Below are 23,814 nucleotides of genomic sequence, written 5' to 3'. Positions count from 1 at the left end.
GCAACAGGCAGGACTACATACAGTGATCTGGGTTTTGGAAGAAACTGCTTATAAACTTTCACTTGGGTCATAAGAGACAGTATGTTTTAAGTTGATGTTTCCCTGAAGTATCTTTTTACACTCTATGTATATATGTGTGTTGTATATATATGTATACTGCACACGCATATATGTGTGTATATATACCAACCTAACAGTTAAACACTGACAATAATAGGCCAAAGTGATATTATTGACAATTGCTAGCATTGTACAGTGGTTAAAATGATGACATATAATTAGCTTTGATTTGGCCTATTGCTTCTATTCAAAAAGCTTTTTTGTCTTTGTCCCCTGGACATAAGGGCAATATGAAGCTGATGTCTGTTTCTTATTGCTCAGCCCCATTTTTCATTGATGTGCTGCTGTTTCCTAGCAGTTCTTGCCATGGGTTTTGAAGATGTATTTTACTGTTTACTGTATCTTCAAAACATTTCTTTTGCACTTCAATTTACTGCTATATTAATTTTCTTCATGACAGCATTTGACTGTTTTTACGTACTACACAGTGATCTACCAAATTCTGGCATCTGTTCAATAATTTTGACTACCCCAGCCAGTTTAATGATAGCCTGAGGCTTCCTGATTTATGTAGCTTCTTGCATAAAGTTGACAGTGGGCTAAATAACCAGTCACAATATAATCTAATTCTTGTTACATAGACTTTGATTCAAATGACAAAGAAGAACATCCAACTTCTGCAATAGTGTAAATTTTGTATTTTCTTTTTCCCTTACCCCTAACAATGCACTTGACGAGGCAGATGACTGTAACTGCCTAATTTACCCAGTATTTTTAAAGAATCCCATTCAGAATAGAAAAGTATCTCCAGACTAACTTGTGGGCAGTCAGTTGCTTCATCACATAGTAATCAAATAAACCTGAGACAGAAGTGGTCATTTTTTTCTGACTTCTATAAAATGTATGCTTATACTTAACCATATCCGTGATCCTTTCTTCATCACGGAATCACCACTGTTTCACATGAGACAACATTTCCTGATTTTTAAAATGACAGTGGCAATTAGTAAATAGTATATCATTTATGGCATGTGCTATTTACATAATCCAGTTTCTAAACACAACTAAAATTCATTTTTCTACTATAAGAGTGCATCACAGAAAGTGTTTATTTTAAAACTATCTCCAGTCAAGGAGATAGTCCAACAGAATAATGTTCAAACCAAACATACAGACATCCTCAAACAAGTTGGCATATAACTAACAATAATAGAATCAGGGCCATTTCAAAGAGGTAAAAATAAAGATCTGATTTTATCTATTTATGATATTCATTATTACTGTGTTCTAGACATAAAGTGAATTTTGTGCTCATATTCATGGGAAATACTATCCAACATATATGAGGGAATACAAATTAGTTTCTAATTGACATGTTAAATTTTTCCTCTTTAAGCAGTTTTTAAATTTAAGCAAAAATAGGTAAAGCTGTGCTGGTCTTCATTATTGTTTCCTCTGGTTTATTGGAATAAGCAAAGTAATTTAAATCCAGCCAAGTATTTATGTCTAGTTTTAATAAAACACCAGATTAAGCCTATAAACTAGACAAATTAGCCAGAAACTGTTTATTCAGAGAAAGGATGTATGTTACAAAGAGCACAGATATGCAGGATCATGAGAAATGCATGCAAATCCTGGGAAGCAATGGGAATGCTCCAGCAACCTCTGATGACTTTGCATAATTGACTCCATCAATGAACCTGAAATTTAGCTTTCAGTTTTTCATAATTGTACATTTATAGTAACATGCTTCAATAACTTTAAAATGAAGCAAATTACTGTTAAAAAATAAATACCTGTACTGTACATTTAAATCATTTTAAAGAACTTAAGTATCTATATCAAGAGATATTTATATAGATACCATTATAAAATAAAGAATATATTAAAATTAAAAGGGTATCTGACTTGCACTTAATATGATTTAGTGTACATAAATTCTTACTTCCAACTTAGTAACTTTAGTGAATCACATCTGAATGTTTATTTTCTACATGATGGACGCTGCTAAAATGTCATGATATAACATCCTTATAGTTCTGCTGATAACTATATAATTTTGTTGCTGTTAAGGATCAATTTAAAATGATACTCTACACTGAATTAAGATACTTATTCAAATATTATTTTACTTCAAGTCTAATTTTAGCTCCAGAGAAGGCAGTGATGTCTTAAAGGCTTGAACAATTTTTTCGTTTTCTTTTACTCCAGGAAGATCACTTAGAAACAAATACTTGAGGTTCCTGTAAAAAAAAAGAAAATTTTAAAAGTTAATATAATTTGACCTTTACTCTTATAGCATTAAAAATAAACTTGTTTTATTGGCTTTTTAAGAAATTACACACAGTGTGTGTTCATATCATCCTACACATTCAAAATGACTTTTAGAACAGTAATCTTAGAGTACTACTTTAAATGAGATTCATGCTAGGAACTAATCTAGACTTTGGAAAGTTTAGTTGTTCTGGTTATGTCAATAATTCTGCTGAGTTTTTCCAAATATGTATGTTATGGCATAGAACTCCTTTGTATGTTAAATATAAAATATGACATCAGTTGTAGTTATGATTTTTTGAATCTGACACTAAAAATAAAAACAAAGCAAATATAAACAAGTGGAACTACATCAAGTTGAAAGGCTTCTGCACAGCCAAGAAAACCATTAACAAAATGAAAAGGCAACCTACTGAACAGGAGAAAATACCTGCAAGTCATATATCTAATAAGGGGCTAATATCCAAAATGTATAAGCTCATACAACTCAATAGCAAAAAACCTGAACAATGCAATTTTTTAAATGGGCAAATATCTGAATAGACATTTTTCCAAAGAGGGCATACAGATGGAGAACAGGTACAGGAAGAGATACTCTACATCATTATCAGGGAAATACAAACCAGAACCACAATGAGATAGCACCCTACATTTGTTAGAATGGCTATTATCAAAAAGACTAGAAATAAGTGTTGGCGAGGACGTAGAGGAAAGGGAATCTTTGTGCATGGTTGATGGGACTGTAAATTGGGGCGGTCATATGAAAAACAGCATAAAGATTCCTCAAAAAATTAAAAAAGAACTACCAAATGATTCAATAATTCTTTGTTTCAGTATTTATCTGAAGAAAACAAAAACACTAACTCAACAAGACATCTGCACACCTGTGTTCAGTGCAGCATTACTCACAATAGTCACTCTACAGAAACAACCTAAAAGTCCACTGATGGATCAGTGGGTAGAGAAATTACAGTATATGCATATATGTAGTACTGAGCCATAAAAAAATAAAATTCAACATTGGCGACAAACCGGATGGACCTCGAGGGTATTATGCTAAGTGAAGTCAGTCAGACAGAGAAAGACAAATACTGTATGATCTCCTATATGTGGAAGCTAAAAATAAACAAGCAAGCTCACAGATACACAAAACAGATTGGTGGTTATTGCCAAGCCGGGGTGAGAAGCAGGAAAAATGGGTGAACTGTGCTATGTTTCTGCTTTTATTTTAAATGAGATTGAATTTTAAAAATATTAATCTTAACCTAGAAAGGAAAAGAAACTGGGGAAGTTCTTAAAACAACTCAAGTTTCTATTATGAGATGAAGCCACAAAGCCTGATCTAATGTAAGAGACAAACAATCTGGTACTTTTGGTTCTAATGTTTAAGATTTCTCAAACTTCCTGTGATGGTGAGGTTATTGGCAGAACATGGGGGGAAAATACTTTAAAAGATGAGGAGGAAGTATAATTGCTGATGTTTACTGAGAGCACCAACAACTGTAATAGGCATCATGCTAGGTGCTTTATGTAATTGATTTTTAAAAAAAGATGCTTCCTAAAAAATGCAGTACAACTATAAGATATTAAAGTTGATAACTTCAATTGTTTTAAAGTATTGTGGCTGAAAGTTAAACCATTTTTTAAAATTCTGTTTTTCAGAATTAAAAAAAGATACCATCTCTCAACTGTTTTAAATTCTGATTCTTCACCTTAACATGATCAAGTTTCCATTTTGACACTGACCACCTACCTGAAATGATGCAAAGCAATGATACCTTTGTCTGTGACATTCCCACATGAAATTATTTCCATTTCCAACATGCTTTTTTGTAAATTTTCAAGTTGGCTAAGCCTCTCCAAACAACCATCCTCAATATAGTGACACTTGCATAGTCTTATTTTTTCAACATACTGTAGGCCTTCTGGAAGGGAAAAAAATACGGTTTAAGAACCTGCTTTACCATTAAGATGATCAACTGTCCTAGTTTGCCCAGGACTGTTCTGGTGTCAGGACTGAAAGTCCTAAGTCCTAGGAAACCTCTTAATCCCAGGAAAACTGGAACAATTAGTCACCCTATTAACCACATAAAGTATTCACTACATGGATTGTGCTGACAGACAGGGCCATTCTACAGTCAGATGCCCATGCACTGAGGAATGAAATGCCCACACAAGCAGAGGCTGTGTGGATATAATTATTTCTATATTAGTCAGGGTTACTCAATGACAGAAGTTTGACAAAGATAGTTTAACAAACAAGACCTTAAATATTAAGTCGATAAACCACAGCTTAGTGTGGAGAGAAAGGAGAGCAGGGTACTTGTAACCTCTATGTAACAAGAATAAATATCATACACAAGAAGATACAAGCTGGATTGGACTGAAAAGGGCGAGAAGGACACCCGTATGACTATAAGAGTGAGTCAACTGCAACCAAAGGTCATTGCAAACCACCTGCATTTCCCATAACAAACGGTAGAGGACTTACCCATGTGATCAAACCCGATGCTCATGATACAGGAATCGGTGGCGTCAATTGCCTGAATCTTGTATTTGTCCAGAGGGCCTGTCGGGAGATGGTTGTAGTCCTTCTGCCACCTCTCCTGGCCGTGGTAGCGCACCATGGCCCCACAGCGCAGCAGCCACTCTGACGCTGCCCTGTCAGGACCCACGTCCCTGATACGGTCATGATCCACTCTGGCGGGATGAGAAGAAAAGCAGGAAGCTTTTACTATCGTCACTAGCTTCTTAGCCATGTTCACCAACATAAATACAGAATAGCAACTACTTTTCACTTCATGTGATGAGGAGGGAGATAAATCCATGAAAAGAAAACATTCAATGGTAGCTCTACTTGCTACCATTTTTGCTTCTGTTTTCAAGTGAACACTGTCAAAGCATTTTTTTAAAAAAATCTGAGTTTATCAGGCAGACATGGGTCTTTATTGACTCGTATGCAGCACAGTAGCTTGACTCCAGGAGATATTCAGTAACTACGTATTGAACGAATGACAACACTTGGTTATAATTTTCATTAATGATAAAAGATTTAAAAAGGGAATAATTTTGAACATTTGTTCAAATTAATGTCCGTAAGTGATCTTTATTAATTTTTACACATGCCTTTTTCTCTAGTTAGTGGTATTAATGCTGTATTAAGCAATGAGGAGGTTAGTTTTGCCAGTTTCAAAATAAGCATGCCACCAAATAACATTTTTAAAACTTGAATTCACTTGATAGTATTCAAAAGGTTAACTACATTGCTTCAGTCACAGAATAAAATATTCTAACATTACTGAGCTCTTCTGATTATAAAAATAATAAAAGATCATTTAAAAAAGCTTGAAAGGCACTGAAAGAATGAATAAAAAGAATCACTGAAGTCCTGCAACCCAGTCACAGTTAATATTCTATAACCTATCTTTTTTTGGTCTTTATTTAATTTTTTTTTTAAAGAAAATTAGGATCATACTGCATACACAACACAAATAACATCTGAAATATACGAAAACCAAATTAGCCACTAGGAACTCATCGAGCTGAAACAATCCCCATGTTTCTTCACTTTAGTAAGGGTAACTTACTTATTAAACACTGCATTCAACCAGCCCCAGAAGTATCGGGAGTCACGTGACCATGGGAGTTTCTTTAAGCCACAGAGCTGCTGGGAAATTTTTCCAAACAGCATCATTTGCCCTAGACACATAAAATAGCATTCATATTAGATCATCAGTTGGCAATCAGAACCCATACATACAGTAATTTACTTCACAACTTCAGACTCAATGCTCTTGTGATGATAAAGCTGGCTCATTTACCCCTCAGTAGTTATTGAGCAAGTTACTGCTGTTTGTTTTTTTGGTTTCTTTTGCTGCAAAGGAGAGGCAGAATTGGATGGTCTCTATGGTTCCTCCCAGCCTTGACATTAAGTTACACTTGTTCGATCTTCAATTGGAGTCCGCCCACAGTGGCGCCACCTGGTGTCCATTCAAGTAGTGCATTTACAGATTTACCGAAACCAGTTCCAGTCCCAATCCACATTTCCAGTATCAAAATGACAAACTAAAATCATCCAAGAAGCAATGTATCAAGGTTAAGCCATTTACATCCAGAAAAGGAGAGGAATCATGGAAATAGATCTTTCTATGAAAAGATTGTAAGTTGCGTCCCCAGAACAGTGCAAACCGAGAACTATGCCAGGGCAGCTGGGAAAGACTAGACAAGCAACTTAACCTCTCTGACCCTTGGTTTTCTCATTTATAAAATGAGATGGTTGGCTCGGATGATTCCCAGCTGTAAAAATCCATAACCCTGAGTCGAGAAAGTGATTTCGAAACTGGGTCTCAACCTGACTTAAAGTGTCAGGAGGGGGGAGAACACAGACAAATGACACATTGTCTTTGAGGAGCTGACAACTTAATGCAGGGTAGAGTGAGCTAAAACAGGTCACCAGGTAGTTAAAATAAATGACGGAGCCTGAAAAATACCTCTAAAGAGTAAAGACAAGGATTTCAACAAAGATGCCAAGCAAAGGTAGGTCAGGTGGCTAGCTGTGGTGGGAACGTTTAAGGCTTGTTGTAGTTCAGCTGGCTTAGAACATGGGGGTCATGAGGAGACCGACAGTATACAGTCCCAATGGGAAGGGTCTCCTGTGTGGCTTCTGCAGGTAGCTAGGAGTCACTGAGCTTTCAGCACAGAGTGCTGGCATGGTCAGAACTGTGCTTCAGGAAGATAACTCAGACAGCAGCAGCAAGAATGAGGGCCATTCAAAGATGAGGAGACTGAAGCCCCGATATTAAGTAACTCACTGACACCCTAAAATCCTGGAAGAAGGTGGGGTATTAATAAATGCCTGTGTTTAAAGGGACTTGCCCAGTGTTTCATGGCTAATTGTTAGCAGTGCAGTGCTGAAACCTGAACCTAGCTTTCACTCTTATTAGTCAAGGGCTCTTTCCTCAGTCCTTGAATGGTTCTAGAACTCAAGAAAAAGAAGAGGACTAGAAAGAGTCCTGAGAGGGAACCACATTAGAGCTGAGGAAATGCCCGAGGATGTTGAGGCTGTAAACAATGAGAGCTGAGGTCTGAGGACAGTACCCTGGAGTCATCCATTACCTTCTTCCCTGCTTTTCCGCCATTACTCTGCCTTCATTACTACAAATGTGTCTCCACGCTATAAATACTTCCTCCCACATTCTCACATCTTCACTGCTTTTGATTAAATCTCTCACTACCCGTGCCCACTTCAGCAACTTCTTTGGCTGCCAACCATATTTACAAATTGGGTCTTTCCGGATTCATCTCAGGCTGTTCCCTCCTAGAATCCTCCCTGCCCCACCTAGAATCCTATGGGAATCTTTCCCAACCTCAAGACTTTATTCAAATGCCATCTCCATCCATCTATTCATTCATGCAATAAAGCTTTAAAGTATGCAGAGCAAAAGGAAGAGCCAAAACCACACATTCACTTCAATTATTCCCAACACCAGGCACAGCGCCATCCCCTAATGCAAGTTCAATAAATATTTGGAATTAACAGTCTTCAATGGCTGACAAATTTTCATGCAGAAACAAAGAAACTGTCTTTAAGCAGAAAAATTCGATAAGTATGAAAACTGAAGTTGCTTGATTCATTTTGGTCAACTGTATAGTTCAGCTTAAGAGAAAGACCAAATTTACTTCAGCTTATGATCTCTAGAAATACTGGATATTACATTCAAAATAATTTAAACATGAAAATTGTTTTTATTTTTCAGTAAACCTAAAAAAAAAATAACTGGTAGGTTTTTGCATTCTCAACTGTAATTTTGTTAATTAATTGATACTGGGAATTTCAAATGAATTGCAGCAGCTACCTCTAAGAATGCTTTCTAGAGGGAAAGAGGAGACCTCTGGTGGTGAGTTGGTGAATTTAACTTTAATAAATTAAAAGAAGGGCTTCCGGGAAGGCTCAGCAGATAAGGAATCTAACTGCAATGCAGGAGGCAAAGGAGACTCAGGTTTGATTCCTAGATTGGGAAAATCCCCTGGAGAAGGAAATGGCAACCCACTTTAGCACTCTTGCCTGGAAAATTCGATGGACAGAAGAACCTGGCAGGCCACAGTCCATGGGGTCGCAGTCAGACACAACTGAGTGACTAGGCACACAAATTAAAAGAAACCACTCAAATTCAAGTTTAAAAATAAACATTACTAAGCTACTGCTGTGATAAATAACTCAGGTATTCGAATTATTTTAAAAATTCTTCTTACTATCATAACATGGCTTGGAGCTGTAAGTTTTTAACAGATGTTTCCAAAAGTTGATAGGAAGTTTGTGACTTAGAGAAGGCCAGAGCTCTAATGTGTGCCTCAAAATAGGAGATGGAGAGCTCTCCAATTTGCATAAAAACAAGTTTCTTTTAAAAAGTGCAGGTTCTCTTTTTATATATTAAACATAATTACTTAGGTGGTCTAATCAAAATGATGGCTAATTTAGGGGTCAGAAAGACTAAACTAGCCAACCTGTTGTTGAGGGCAGTGAAAGTGTGGAGAGAAGGGTGAGGTGGTATCAGAGTTGGGGAGTTTCCCCCCCAGATTATAACCCCACTTCACTGGAATTGTCCATTACTGATGCCAGTTCTTATTCCTGATGTATCTAGAGTCTAGTGAAATAGAGTGACAGAGCACTTCCTTAGGAATTAGAAGCAAAGGTCCCCAGTTTCACTTGACACTCACTGAACTAACTTCTTATGGGTTCTGACCTAGATGGAAGGTGAACATGAGTTCTTAGCTTCAGGAGGGTGTGGTGGCCAGAAAACAAATGTCTCTAGCCAAAGACATTACAGGGTCAATGAATGTAAGGTGAGCTCTTGATTTGAGATAATTGAGAGGAAACAAATTAATGTACAGTCAAGACTAGGCAAGAAGCTAAGCAGAGAAAATTTTATAAAAAGTACATGTGTATTTTGAGTTCTTTCACTTTGCTAAACTAGGAAGTACAGGCTCAAAATCACAGAAGAGTAAAACAGTTACTACTATGGACTGACTCATGAAAGCCTGACCACAGACCCTAGATTGTATAATTCTATACTCAACCTAGTAATAAATCAACTACAATCCTGTGCAATGGTTAAAATAAAAAACAGTGATAGTACCAAAAGCTGGCGACACTGAAGAGGAACTCGATCACTCAACATTGCTGGTAGGAATGTAAAATGGTACAGCCACTTTGGAAAGGAGTTTGGCACTTACAAAGCTAAACATGTGCTTATCAGATGACCCAGCAATTGGACTCTTGGGCATTTATCCCAGAGAAACAAAAACAGGCTCACACAAAAAGCTGTACACTAAGTTTCATAGCAGCTTTATTTGAAATAGTCAAAAAACTAGAAGTAACTCAGTTATCCTCCAAAGGGTGAATGGTTAAGCATGTTGTGGTACATTCATACCATGAAATACTTCTCGGCAATAAGACAGAATGAACTATCAATACATGCAACGATTTGGATGGCTCTCATGGGATAATGCTAAGTGAAAAAGTCAATTCCAAAAAGTTACATACTATATAATTTTATGTAACATTCTTGACATGTCAAAATTTTAGAAGGTGAGAACAGAATGGGGAAGAGGGTGCCTTGCTGGAGGGATCTTGGTGGTGATGGATCTGTGCTGTAGCTTGCCTGTGATGGATACAACATTCTACACATGGGGAGGTCCCTGGCGGTCCAGTGGTTGGGACACTCTCACTGCCAGGGGTCAGAGTTCCATCCATAGTCAGAGAACTAAGATTCCACAAGCCCCATTGCATGACCAAAAATAATAATAATAATAATAAGAAGAAGAATCTATACAGGTGTGATAAAATCTGTACAGGACTAAACACAAACACGAATGCAAAACAGGCTATCTGAATAAGATCCATGGGCTGTTCCTGGTTATGCTGTTGTCTCAAACTTTTACAAGATGTTACTATTTGAGAAGACTGTGTAAAGGGTACACAGGATCTCTACTGTTTCTTACAACTGCATGGAAATCTACAATTAACTCAAAATTCAAATTAAGAAATTTTCTAATAAAAAATTAAAAACTAAAAAACGAATATCTTCTTTTTCATTTGTGATGAACAAGCAGGCAACATTCCACATTATTTTCACAAATAAAGAAAATATGCATAACTATCCAAGTGATAAAAACCATATAAACATAATAAAAACCATCATTTTATTGAGCACTTTACTGTGCTAAACATCTGATGAGCCTTATCTTGCTCATAGGACGAAAGTCCTATGAGGGGGACCCTACATCACTCATAGTTCACACAGGAGGGGCTGAGGGAAAGGGGTGACTCCACTTTCCCAAGCTATGTGACTAATAACTGGAGCCAAATTCAGACAGGCAAGTTAAGTTCTTCCAGCAATAAAGTCAGTGCCCACGGAGTGATCAGTGGTGTCGGGCTCTTTGCCACCCCATGGACTGCAGGTCGCCAGGCTCCTCTGTCCACAGAGTTTTCCAGGCAAAAATCCTGGAGTGGGTTGCCATTTCCTACTCCAGGGGATCTTCCGGACCCAGGGACTGAACCTGCGCCTCCTGCATTGGCACTGGAAGCATATTCTTTACCACTGCTCCATCTGCTAAATCCAAGTACAGTAATTAAGTTACATCGTTCTATTTTTGTTTTGCTCAGCTGTCCTGACCCTAAAAATTAAAACAAAAAACAAAACCTTCCATCAAACACTGACAACAGGTGTTAGTTAGGCACAGAACTAGAGGATCACGTAATCTGACTGACACAGGTCTTTCAGAGACTACACAGCCTACTTCCCTCATTTTATAGCTAAACAGGGGTGAAGTGACATGCACAGGTGAATCATTGTTTCCAGGCCTGCAAAGCATATTTAAAACCACATGTCAGGCCAGTATTAAAAAAAAAAAAAGGAAACAGATCGCTAAATGACGGCAGAGACCGAGCCGTCTGTTTCATTTATGAGCTCAATATTTACAAGACCAATAATGAATGACATGTCAGGAGCCACATATATGGATGGCCAGAAAACAGCAGACTATCAGGCGTCGCCATGACAGAGCCTCCGTCTGGAGAAGGCTGGGGCTGGACTGTGCCCTTTAGCGAGCACTCCGCTCTGTAGGAGACTCCATTGGAGACAGAGGTTCTCTGCAAGGAGCCGCTAGGGTCGTGGGGCGGGGCTAGGAAGAGGCGAGGTTGAGAGGGCGGAGCCACGAGGGACGCGGGGAGGGGTCGAGGGGGCGGGGCCTAGCTGGAGGAAAGGAGGGCCTCTGGGCCTGCCCTAACGAGAATTTTCACCATCATCATCCCCAGACTTTGTCCTGCGGCGCCAAGTCCGCTGGGCTGTGCAGGTCGAGGACGCCTGACTCGGCGGGCCAGATTTTCAGTTAGCCCAGAGATGGGAAAAGGGAAAGGGGAGAGGGTGACCACCACTAGTCCCGCCCCTCTCGGGGCCTAGCTCCTCTACTCACAGCGTCAAAAGGAAGGAGCAAGCTGGCGTCCCCAGCGTCTACGGCGGCGCAGGCCTGCCCTTCGCCCTCCGCCGCGCGCGTCCATTGGCCACTGGCGGCTGCGCCCACGTGGGGCGAAGGTGCTCCCTTCATTGGCATCTGCTTGGGGGGCGGGGCTAGAGGGCGCTGGGACGCGGGCATTGTAGGTCTCAAGGGCTGGCTTCTAGAGCTTGAGGCAGGGAAAGGGGCCCAGGCGATGGTACCCGCGTTGCGTTACCTGGGCAGTGTCTGCGGACCGGCCCGCGGGATTTTCCCCGGGGGCTTCTCCTCGGCGCGCACACCCGCGTCGGGGAAATCCCGGCTGTTGTGCCAGGGTGGCCGCAGAGCCAGCACCAGGTGAGTACCCGCTGGCCCGCCCCCCGCGGTCTGCGCTGCCTCTCTTGGAGGTGCCGAGTGCTGGACCTCTGCCTCTGCTCTTCTTCGCTGTCCTCGGCGAGAGAGAAGGTCGGGATCCTGTGAAGCCCGGGCTCCAGCCTCAGATCCCAGGAGCTACCTGCCTGGATCACTCGTAGGCTTGTGGGCGAGAGGAGAAGAATAAGAAAGGCAGTGTCGAGTAGAGGTCAAGAACAGTCCTGGCTTTGAATACAACTCCACCGCTTCCCATTCAACCCTGGGCGGGTTACTTAAGCTCCTTTAAGGCTCAGTTGTGAATCGGAACCTAGTCTCTCGCGCAAGTGGTCGTTTTGAGGATTAAAAGGACCTCACACACTGTAAGCAATTAAACGTGCTGTTTGTTCGCTGGCCTTCCTGATGTTACTTGGAACATCTGAAACCGGTCTTAAATCATTCCGTTCCCTGGCACACACACGGCTGCATAGAGTTGCCCGTATGAGAAGCAGCTCAGCTGCTAATCAAACCCTGCAGAATTCAGCGTCCTTTGATTTGAAATGTGGAGATCACGTGTGAAATTACTGTTTTTTGCCTGCTCTCTGTATGGGGAGCGGTTTATGCGAAGGTTTCAAAGCTGGAAAGCTCTTGGCTCTTTTTCGGGAACTAGCATGGGGGCAACATGCGTGTGAGTGGAGCTTGGCGGAACAGAGGATGGTGTGGAAAGACACCGGAGAGGGGTTACATCATAGCAGAGGTTTTGCTTTAACTGCACGTGGAATTTTATTCTAAGGGCGCTGGGAGACTTTTAAAGACGTGATTAAATGTTGATGTTTCAAAAGTTGATTCTGGCTGCTGTGTATTAGTGGGTTGGAGGGGAATTAGTGTGGAATAGGATTTGTGATTCATTGTGTTCTTTTGGGAGCCTTTTCTTAAGGGAAGAAAAATAAGGTTAGTGAAGGTTTTGTTTATACTTTTCTAATTTTGAAATGATTAAAGATCCATAGGAAGTCCCCCTTCCCAAAGAAAACCCACAAAAACCCAGACCAGAGAGCTCTCATGTACCCTTTTTCACCCAATTTGCTCCAACATCTTACCTAACTGTAATAACACTGTCAAAACAAGGAAAAGGATATTATATTAGCACAATCCATAGACCTTGTTCAGATTTTCATCAGTTTTACATGCACTCGTTTTTTTTAAATTGCGTCACTACTTACAGACTTTATTCTATATGACATTTAGTATCTTAAAAGATTATTTTGAAAATTGAAATTATATTAGGTAGATAGATTTGGAGGAGAATTGCTTCTTTATAATTTTGAGTTTTTCCATCCATGAACTTGGCATATCTTTTCATTTATGCATACTCATTTGTTATTTAGGAGCTTCCCAGGTGGCTCAGTAGAAGAATCCACTTGTCAGTACAGGAGTGGGAGGAAACACAGGTTTGATCCCTGGGTCCAGAAGATACCCTGGAGGAGGAAATGGCAACCCACTCCAGTATTCTTGCCAGGATAATACCATGGACAGAGGAGTATACTCCGTGGGATGGCAAAGAGTTGGACACGACTGAGCATGCACACACACATGCCTTTGTTATTTAATAGAGTTTAAAATTTTTCTCTGTGAAGTTCGTTGTTTCTTAGGTTCTTAGATTCCCTTATTGTTTTGTTGCTATGATAAATAGTATCTTATATTCTTTCAGCTGGATTTTACTTGTATAGAATATGCTTTTTTTTTTTTTTTTTATGCTGTTTTGTATTTCTTATCCAGTATTGGGGATTTCCCTGGTGGCTCAGATGGTAAAGCCTCTGCCTGTAATGCAGGAGACCTGGGTTCAGTCCCTGGGTTGGGAAGATCCCCTGGAGAAGGAAGTGGCAACCCTCTCCAATATTATTGCCTGGGAAATTCCACGGACAGAGGAGCCTGGTGGGCTACAGTCCAAGGTGTCACTAAGAGTTGGACATGATTTGGAAACTAACACTTTATCACTTTAGGGCTTTCCCAAGTGGCTCAGTGGTAAAGAATCTACCTGCCAAGTAGGAGACACGAGTTCAATCCCTGAATTGGAAAGATCCCTTGGAGAAGGAAACGGCAACCCACTCCAGCATCCTCACCTGGAAAATCCCATGGACAGAGAATCCAGTCCATGGGGTCACAAAAGAGACAGACATGACTTAGCGACTAAACACCACCAACATCCAGTTTTGGAACCTGAGTCATAGGTACTTCATAAAATGAGTTAGGGAGTTTTCAGCTTTTTAAATTTTTCTGGAACATCTTCGATGATAGAGGTTATCCATTCCTTGAAATTTTGGTAAAATTTACACACGTGTGTGTGTGTGTGTGTGTGTGTGTGTGTGTGTGTGTGTATGTAGGTGGAAAGCTTTTGATGACTAATTTATAGCAATTGATTCCAAACTTCTATTTCTTCTTGTCTCAGTAATTTTGCTTGAGTCCCTCACCCCATTTCATCTACGTTATCAAACTTATTAGCACATAGATCTTCATAATGTTTTTTGATTAGGTTTAAGATCATTGTCATGTCTTTACATGTTTTTCCTTATTTTATTTATTTGTGTCATCTCACTTTTTTCCTCATTACTATTGCTAGAGATTTGTCTACTTTATAAATCTTTTCAAATAAAGGATTTTTCTTCTTTGTTATATTTTGTTATATATATGTTTGTTTTATATATATCTGTATATATTATTTTTCCTTATTGTATTTAACTTCTTGAGTTGATAACTCATTAAATTTTGGTACAGTAGTATTTTTAGGAGTGTCTCTTGCATGTTAAAGTTCCTGTAGCTTTTTTTATCTAAGAATATCTTTATTGAATCCTCATATTTAAATGATACAGTTTAACTCTAGGTTAGAAATCCTTTTTTTCTTCTTGAAACTACTACTTCATTGACTTTTTGTTTTTTTTGTTGTTGTTGTTTTTGTTTTTGTTTTCTGGTTTTTTTTTTTTGGCTTCTTTTGTTTGTTTGTTTGCTTTCTGTCTTTTGCCTACAACGTGCAGCATGTGGGACTTTATTTCCTGGGCCTGGGGTGGAACCCTCACCCTCTGTGTTGGCAGTTAACTACTGGACCACCAAGGAAGTGGCTCTACTGACTTATGGATGTCATTGTCACAATTTAGAAATCTGATGTCAAGTGAATTCATATTCATATTTTTTCTTATATTGGAGCATAGTTGATTGACAATGTTGTGTTAGTTTCAGGTATACAGCAAAGTGATGCAGTTACATACATACATGTATCTGTTCTTTTTCTAATTCTTTTTCCATTATCTTATTACAGAATATTGAGCAGAGTTCCCTGTAGGTCCTCGCTAGTTATCAATTTTAAATATTGCAGTGTGTACCTGTCAATCCCAAACTCCCAATCTATCTATCCCTCCCCCCACCCATCTTACCCCCTGGGTACCATTAGTTCATTCTCTAAGTCTGTCTTTCTGTTTTGTAAATAAGTTCATTTGTATCATTTTTTTAGATTGCCCAATTAAGCAATGTATGATATTTGTCTTTATCTGACTTATTTCTCTTAGTTTGATAATCGTCAGGTTCATCCATGTTGCTGAAAATGGCATTATTTCTTTTTAATGACTGAGTAATATTCCATTGTATATATGCACCGCATCTTTGTCCATTCATTTGTTGATGGACATTTCAGTTGCTTCATGACTTGCTATTGTAAACAGCTCTTCAGTGAACGCTGGGGTGCATGTATTCTTTTGAACAATGTTTTTCTCCAGATATATGCCAAAGAGTGCAGTTGCTAAGACATGTAGTAAGCACATGTTTAGTTTTTTAAGAAAGGGCCATACTCTTTTTTCCAGAGTGGTTGTACTATTTTACATTCCTACCAGTAATGTGTAAGTTGATCCAGTTCTTCTCCATCTTCATCAGCATTTGGTGTTATCACTTTTTTTTAAAAAGTCATTCTGATAGGGGTGTAGTGATATCTCATTGTAGTCTTAGTTTGCATTTCCTTAATGACTAAAGGTATATTTTCATGTACTTATTTGCCATGTTTATATCTGTCTTCTTCGATGAAATGTTTGTTCATATTTTTTGCCCATTCTCTAAATGACTTGTTTATTTCAAGAATTGAGTCCTTTGTCATATATATGGTTTGCAAGTGTTTTCTCCCAATTTGTTCATCATCTTATCCCCTTAACAGAGTCTTTTGCAGAGCAAAAACTTTTAATTTTGATGAAGTCCAGTTTATCAATTTTTTCCTTTATGGGTCATGCTTTTGATGTGAACTCTTCAAGTAGCCCTAGATACCAAAGATTTTCTCCTGTGTTTTCTTCTTAAAGTTTAATTGTGAATATTTGCAGATATTTAAAAACTGAATTTTTTGGTTAGAATAATAGCATTGTGTGTGTGTTTTAAAGAGCTCTTTTAGAAATAACATATTGGATATTTACAGATGATGTTTAGAATTCAGATCGAAATAATATAATGCAAGAGGGAGTGAAAAAAAATAAGTGGGGTGAAAAAGTGAAATTGGCCATGTTCCTATAAAACCTAGATTTGTTGATCAATGCTAATGGTAATTTTTTAAGCTTCTCACTGTGGAGTTAGACTATATATACCCTTTCTAATTTTTTAAATGATTGTGTAATCAGAGTTATCGTGACTAAAATTGGTTCTGAGCCCATTTCTGGATGACTTATTTCCTTAAGGTTTGATTTTCTCACTGTTTCCTTCTAAGCAAAATAAAACAATTTTGACTTTTTGCACACTAAGGTGTTAAAGACTTAATGTTAACTTGTCCTCAAAAATACTGCCCTTGAGGGACTTCCTGGTGGTGCAGTGGTTAAGACTCCATGCTTCCAATGCAGGGTATGTGGGTTAGGTCCCTAGTTGTGAAACTAAGATCCCACATGCCATGCAATGTGGCCAACCCGCCACCTGCAAAAACCCAGAAACAAACAAAAAAAAGCACAAAAGCATACTGCACTTGAATTTTTGACAGTTAGTAGGGGAAAGTGTGATCCTTAACCGAGTAACCACTGATGGAGCCAGCTTATGCAGAGTATAATGGAGACATGGAGCAGCTTGGGCAACTAGCCATTCTGCCTGCTGGCTGTAGCTGATTAACTTTTAAAGCCAAATATCACGAAGCCCAGTAAACATTTGATTTTAATGAGTATTAATTAATAGTTTACTTGTTCATTGATGATGAAAATGCAAAGTTTGATAAAATCTACTGTAAACATGTGTTACTTTAAAGATGGCTTTCTTTTAAAGCTCATTTGATATAGTCATTATTGGTGGCGGAATTGTGGGGCTTGCCTCTGCCAGAGCACTCATCCTGCGACATCCAGCACTTTCCATTGGTGTTCTGGAGAAGGAGAAAGATTTAGGTATGTATGTTTTGTTGCTTAACCAGAACACCTTTGAGCAAACTCTGGGAGATGGTGAAGGACAGGGAAGCCTGATGTACTGCAGTCCATGGGATTGCAAAGAATAGGACATGATTGGGCAACTGAACAACAACAATAAACCTGAACACCTGCTCATGTTGTCAGTTCTGCATCTTTCAATCTACGTGTCAATGCTAGTGTCCCAGTCTGGATTCTTCAAAAAGCAGAGCCTGGGACTAGAGCTTGGATACTGGATATTGGATATGGGTTTCCCTTGTGACTCAGCTGGTAAAGAATCTGCCTGCAATGCAGGAGACCTGGGTTCAATCCCTGGGTTGGGAAGATCCCCTGGAGAAGGGAAAGGATACCTACTCCAGTATTCTGGCCTGGAGAATTCCATGGACTGTATTAATCCATGGGGTTGCAGAGTCAGACATGACTGAGTGACTTTAAAAAAAAAAAAAAAAAAAGGTGATTTATTTGTGAGGTTATCCAAGGAAGCCGGATTCAGTAGGTGGGGAGAGTAAACGGGGAAGGAGAGAAAATCTTGTGAAGGTGTGTTATCCAGGTTGAAGCTGTGAGCTTGATTCCACCGAGACCTCTGAGGAACTGCCTAATGTTTCCCAGGATTGTGCTCATGTGCCCTTCAACTTCTGTCCCTTTGTTTGAGGATTGTCCCTAGGGATGTTGAGTCCCTCTGCCCCCAAAGATTAGAGAACACCCTGGGGCAAAAGGCAGAGAGCCATATTGGGCCCTTGAAGTGGATTGCTGGTGGTGAGGGTGGGTTTGTACCCCAAAGTCATAGCTGACGTCAGAGATGGGCTGGAGGGACCTGGCACAGATACTGTGGTCGTCTGCTGGGGAAGCTACCAGTGCTCCAACTGGAAGAACAGGCCCAGGCAGTTTTAAATAGTGGTCTTTAATAGCTTTAACTCTGACTGTATTCCCCTACTTCTTGGGTTTTGAATGAGTCCTGTATGTGCTTTCTCTTAAATGTATTTCTCTTGTTCCATAGCTGTTCATCAGACTGGACATAACAGTGGTGTCATACACAGTGGGATTTATTATAAACCCGAATCTCTGAAAGCTAAATTATGTGTGCAAGGTGCAGCCCTCATCTACGAGTACTGTAACCAAAAGGGAATTTCCTACAAGCAATGTGGCAAGGTATGGCATTTTACTAGGGCCTTGACTTATTTATAAATAGTATTTTCTTAGTAATCTTAAATGTTGATTTAAAAAATACCTGGCTTTTCTTTCTTAGTATCTTTCTTTGCAAAATCTAGATGTTTCATATAAATGGGATCATGCAAAGTGTTGTCTTTTGTGATTGGCTTCTTTCACTTAGTGTAGTGTTTTCAGAGTTCATTCATCTTGCCGCATGAATCAGTACCTCATCCCTCTTTGTATTCCATTGGATCGATACACCACATTTTGTTTACCCATTTATCAGCTGATAGACATTTGTGTTGTTTCCGCTTTTGGGCTACTGTGAATAATGCTGCTATGGACATTCATGTACAAGTTTTGTGTGGACCTATGTTTTCCTTTCTGTCAGCTGTATACCTAGGAGTAGAGTTGCTGGGTCATACAGAAACTATATGTTTAACGTTTTGAAGAAGTGCCAAACTGTTTTCCAAAGTGCTGTACTATTTTATATCCCCATCAGCAATTGGTGAGGATTCCAGTATCTTTATATCCTCATGAACACCAGTTATTGTCTGCTTTATTTTAGCCATCCTAGAAGATATGAAATGCTATATCACTGTGGGTTTTTCATAATTAAGCTTAGTAATTAATAATGCTTAATTAAGTCACTTCAGTCGTGTCCGACTCTGTGCGACCCCATAGATGGCAGCCCACCAGGCTCCCCAGTCCCTGGGATTCTCCAGTCAAGAACACTGGAGTGGGTTGCCATTTCCTTCTCCAATGCATGAAAGTGAAAAGTCAAAGTGAAGTCACTCAGTCGTGTCTGACTCTTAGTGACCCCATGGACTGCAGCCCACCAGGCTCCTCCGTCCATGGGATTTTCCAGGGAAGAGTACTGGAGTGGGGTGCCATTGCCTTCTCCGAGTTAATAATGTTAAGCATCTTTCATGTACTTACTGGCCATTCATTTATTTTCTTTCGAGAGATACCTATTCAGGTCTTTTGCCCATTTTAAAAGTGAGTTATTTGTCTTTTTATTGTTGAGTTGTGTTATTTATATATTCTGAATATAGCCCCTTATCAGTTATATGTTATTTACTAAAATACTACTAAAATATTAAAATATTTTTATTTTTAAAATAAAATAATAGTAATGATGATGTTTAAAATATTGCTAAATATTTTCTCCCATTCTGTAGATTTTCTTTTTACTTTCTTGATGGTATCCTTTGAAGCAGAGAAACTTGATTTTGATGAAGTGTAGTTTATCTTTTTTTTTCTTTTGTTGCTTGTACCTTTCGTGTCATATCTAAGAAATCATTGCCAAACCTTAGATCATGAAAATTTGCTCCTGATCTTCTTCTAATATCAAAGCCTTAATTCTGATGGTTAGATCTTTAGTCCTTTTTCCTCCCCAGATGAGTCAATTTAATTCTGAGTGGTACAGAATTGGAGCTAGAGCAAAGACTGAGGAACAGACTTTGGCAGGATTCTAGGCTGGGCTTACTCTGACCTCACAGCTCAGGTAGAAATGGCTGAATGAGAAGAACTAAAGAGAAGATGAGCCGCTGTATGATTTCATTTTTTTAACCTTAACAAAAGTTTGTTTTTAAATGTGTAACAGGCTTCACGACAGTACTTTATTCTAGCTATAGGTGGCAATAGACATTATGGCAGGGAATCGGGAACGGAATTAAGGATTACCATTGCCAAATGGCAATCCACTCCAGCACTCTTGCCTGGAAAATCTCACGGATGGAGGAGCCTGATAGACTGCAGTCCATGGGGTCGCAAAGAGTCGGACACGACTGAGCGACTTCACTTACTCACTCATTGCCTCCAGCACAAAGAACAGCTTCCTTTTTTTTTATATATGTATTTTTATTTTTTGACTGCACCAAGTCTTAGTTGCAACATGTGGGATCTAGTTCCCCCACTAGGGATCAAACCCAGGCCCCCTGCATTGGGAGAGCAGAGTATTAGCCACTAAACCACCAGGGAAGTCCCTAAAAGTGGTGTTTTGGTTTTTTTTCCCTTGGCTGCACTGGGTCTTCCTCAGCTCACAGGCTTAGTTGCCCTGTAGCATGTGGGATCTTAGTTCCCCTTTCCTGATCAGGGATCAAACCCACATCCTGTGCATTGGAAGGTGGATTCTTAACCACTAGACTACCAGAGAAGTCTCCCAGCTTACTTTTTGACAAGTTCCTTAATTCCACCTTTCTCCAGGGGGGCCTTCCCTGCAGCCTTTGCTTTCAGCTTCTCAAGTTTCTTTTGCTTCTCTCTCGCTTTTTGGCCGTGCTGTGTCTTTGCTGCGGTGCTCTGGCTTTCGTGGCGGGGCGGACACTTCTGTAGTTGCCGTACATGGACTTAGTTGCCCCGCGGCATGCGGGATCCTGGTTCCCCCACCAGGAATTGAACCCCTGTCCCCTGCTTTGCCAGGCAGATTCTTAGCCACTGGACCACCAGGGAACTCCCCTTCTGCTGCTTTTTCTGTTTCTGCTTGAATGCCCCATCATCTTCATCCAGCTCCTTGGTCTGCTTCAGGTGCTTCTTACCACCTTTGCAGCTGGCCTACTGCCCCTTCCCAGACCCTGCCACCAGGAGTAAAGCTCCCACCCCAACCCCTACACGTGTTCTACCAGTGTAGGTTCATTTTTTAATTAATTGTGGTGTATGATGTAAGGAGGGGGTCCAGCTTCCTTCTTTTGCATGTGGATATCCAGTTGTCTCAGTGCCATTTGTTGAAAAAAGTTGTTCTTTCTACAATACATTGTTTTGGCATCTGCATCAAAAATCAGTTGAGCATAAATGTAAGAAGGCATATTTAGGATTCTCAATTCTATTCCACTGATGTGTGTGTGTCCTTATGCCAGTACTGTTTGTCAGTATCTCCAAAAGGGCAGCTGGTATTTTTGATAGAGATTATACTGAATCTATAGATCAATTTGGGGAGTGCTGCCATCTTAGCAGTATTAAATTTTACAAAACATGAAATTGGGATGTCTTCCCATTTATGTTAATTTTCTTTAATTTCTATCAACAATATTTTTTATTTTTCATTGTACAGTTATTGCATTTCTTTTGTTAATGTTATTCATTGATATTTTGTTCTTTCTGATGCTTTTGTGAGGAAAATTATTTTCCTAATTTCAGTTGCATTTATTCACTGCTACTGTATAGAATAGGATTGATTTTTACATATTGATCTTTATCCTTCAACTTTGTTGAACTCATTTCTTAGTCTAGTAGTTTTTGTGTGTGTGTGTGTGTGGTGTGTATTCCTTAGGACTTTCAACATGCAGGATCATGTCATCTACAAATAAGATAGTTTTACTTTTTTAAACTGGGCATTTTTTCTTGCCTAATTTCCTTAGGTTCAGTTCAGTTCAGTTCAGTTCAGTCACTCAGTTGTGTCTAACTCTTTGCAACCCCATGGACTGCAGCACACCAGACTTCCCTATCCATCACCAACTCCCAAAGCTTATTCAAACTCATGTCCATCGAGTCGGTGATGCCATCCAACCATCTCATCCTCTGTCATCTTTCTCCTCCGGCCTTCAATCTTTCCCAGCATTAAGGTCTTTTCCAGTGAGTCAGTTCTTTGCATCAGGTGGCCAAAATATTGGAGTTTCAGCTTCAGCATCAGTCCTTCCAATGAATATTTAGGACTGATTTCCTTTAGGATGGACTGGTTGGATCTCCTTACAGTCCAAGAGACTCTCAAGGGTTTTCTCCAACATCACATTTCAAAAGCATCAATTCTTTGGTGCTCAGCTTTCTTTATAGTTCAACTTTCACATCCATACATGACTGCTGGAAAAACCATAGCCTTGACTAGACGGATCTTTGTTGGCAGAGTAACGTCTCTGCTTTTTAATATGCTGTCTAGGTTGGTCATAGGTTTTCTTCCAAGGAGCAAGCATCTTTTAATTTCATGGCTGTAGTCACCATCTGCAGTGATTTTGGAGACCCCCAAAATAAAGTCTGTCACTGTTTCTCCATCTATTTCCCATGAAGTGATGAGATCAGATGCCATGATCTTCGTTTTCTGAATGTTGACTTTTAAGCCAACATATTAACTCTCCTCTTTCACTTTCATCAAGAGGCTCTTTAGTTCCTCTTCACTTTCTGCCATAAGGGTGGTGTCATCTGCGTATCTGAGGTTATTGATATTTCTCCTGGCCATCTTGATTCCAGCTTGTGCTTCATCCAGTCTGGCATTTCACATGATGTACTCTGCATATAAGTTTAATAAGCGGAGTGACAATATACAGCCTTGACATACTCTTTCCTGATTTGGAACCAGTCTGTTGTTCCATGTCCAGTTCTAACTATTGCTTCTTGATCTGTGTATAGATTTCTCAGGAGGCAGGTCAGTGGTCTGGTATTCCTACCTCTTTAAGAATTTTCCACAGTTTGTTGTGATCCACACAGTCAAAGGCTTTGGGGTAGTCAATAAAGCAGAAGTAGATCTTTCTCTGGAAGTCTCTTGTTTTTTCAGTGATCCAACGGATGTTTGCAATTTGATCTCTAGTTCCTCTGCCTTTTCCATCTTGAACATATGGAAGTTCACAGTTCAAGTACTGTTGAAGCCTGGCTTGAAGAGTTTTGAGCATTACTTTACTAGCGTGTGAGATGAGTGCAATTGCGCAGTAGTTTGAACATTCTTTAGCATTGCCTTTCTTTGGGATTGGAATGTAAACTGACCTTTTCCAGTCCTGTGGCCACTGCTGAGCTTTCCAAATTTGCTGGCATATTGAGTACAGCACTTTCACAGCATTGTCTTTTAGAATTTGGAATAACTCAACTGGAATTCCATCACCTCTACTAGCTTTGTTCGTAGTGATGCTTCCTAAAGCCCACTTGACTTCGAATTCCAGGATGTCTGGCTGTAGGTGAGTGATCACACCATCGTGGTTATCTGGGTCATGAAGATCTTTTTTATATAGTTCTTCTGTGTATTCTGGCTACTTCTTAATATCTTTTGCTTCCGTTAGGTCCATACCATTTCTGTCGTTTATCGGGCCCATCTTTGCGTGAAATGTTCCCTTGGTATCTCTTATTTTCTTGAAGAGATCTCTAGTCCTTCCCATTTTATTGTTTTCCT

At 39.5% G+C, this 23,814-nt stretch overlaps 2 protein-coding genes across 2 annotated transcripts in view; one reads left to right on the top strand and one right to left on the bottom strand.

Moving 5' to 3' along the window:
• Positions 1 to 2,163: 2,163 nt before the first annotated feature.
• Positions 2,164 to 11,854, bottom strand: DMAC2L (distal membrane arm assembly component 2 like). The gene is made up of 5 exons (XM_052646998.1): positions 11,809 to 11,854; positions 5,922 to 6,033; positions 4,826 to 5,034; positions 4,088 to 4,259; positions 2,164 to 2,303 (listed from the first exon to the last, which is right to left on the bottom strand). Exons 2-5 carry the CDS (start codon positions 6,026 to 6,028, stop codon positions 2,189 to 2,191), a joined length of 603 nt encoding a protein of 200 aa, XP_052502958.1. The 5' UTR covers positions 6,029 to 6,033; positions 11,809 to 11,854; the 3' UTR covers positions 2,164 to 2,188.
• Positions 11,855 to 12,040: 186 nt separating this feature from the next.
• The window catches only part of L2HGDH (L-2-hydroxyglutarate dehydrogenase), a 49,265-nt gene continuing 37,491 nt past the window's right edge, over positions 12,041 to 23,814 (top strand). The window contains exons 1-3 of the mRNA XM_052646929.1: positions 12,041 to 12,183; positions 17,443 to 17,558; positions 18,574 to 18,725. Of these exons, the coding sequence (XP_052502889.1) occupies positions 12,044 to 12,183; positions 17,443 to 17,558; positions 18,574 to 18,725 (408 nt within the window). The 5' untranslated portion in view covers positions 12,041 to 12,043. The remainder of the gene's footprint in view (positions 12,184 to 17,442; positions 17,559 to 18,573; positions 18,726 to 23,814) is intronic.

The sequence above is a fragment of the Budorcas taxicolor genome, chromosome 10, assembly GCF_023091745.1.
Source record: "Budorcas taxicolor isolate Tak-1 chromosome 10, Takin1.1, whole genome shotgun sequence".
Classification (NCBI taxonomy): Eukaryota; Metazoa; Chordata; class Mammalia; order Artiodactyla; family Bovidae; genus Budorcas; species Budorcas taxicolor.
This window is presented reverse-complemented; position numbering and strand designations above follow the sequence as displayed.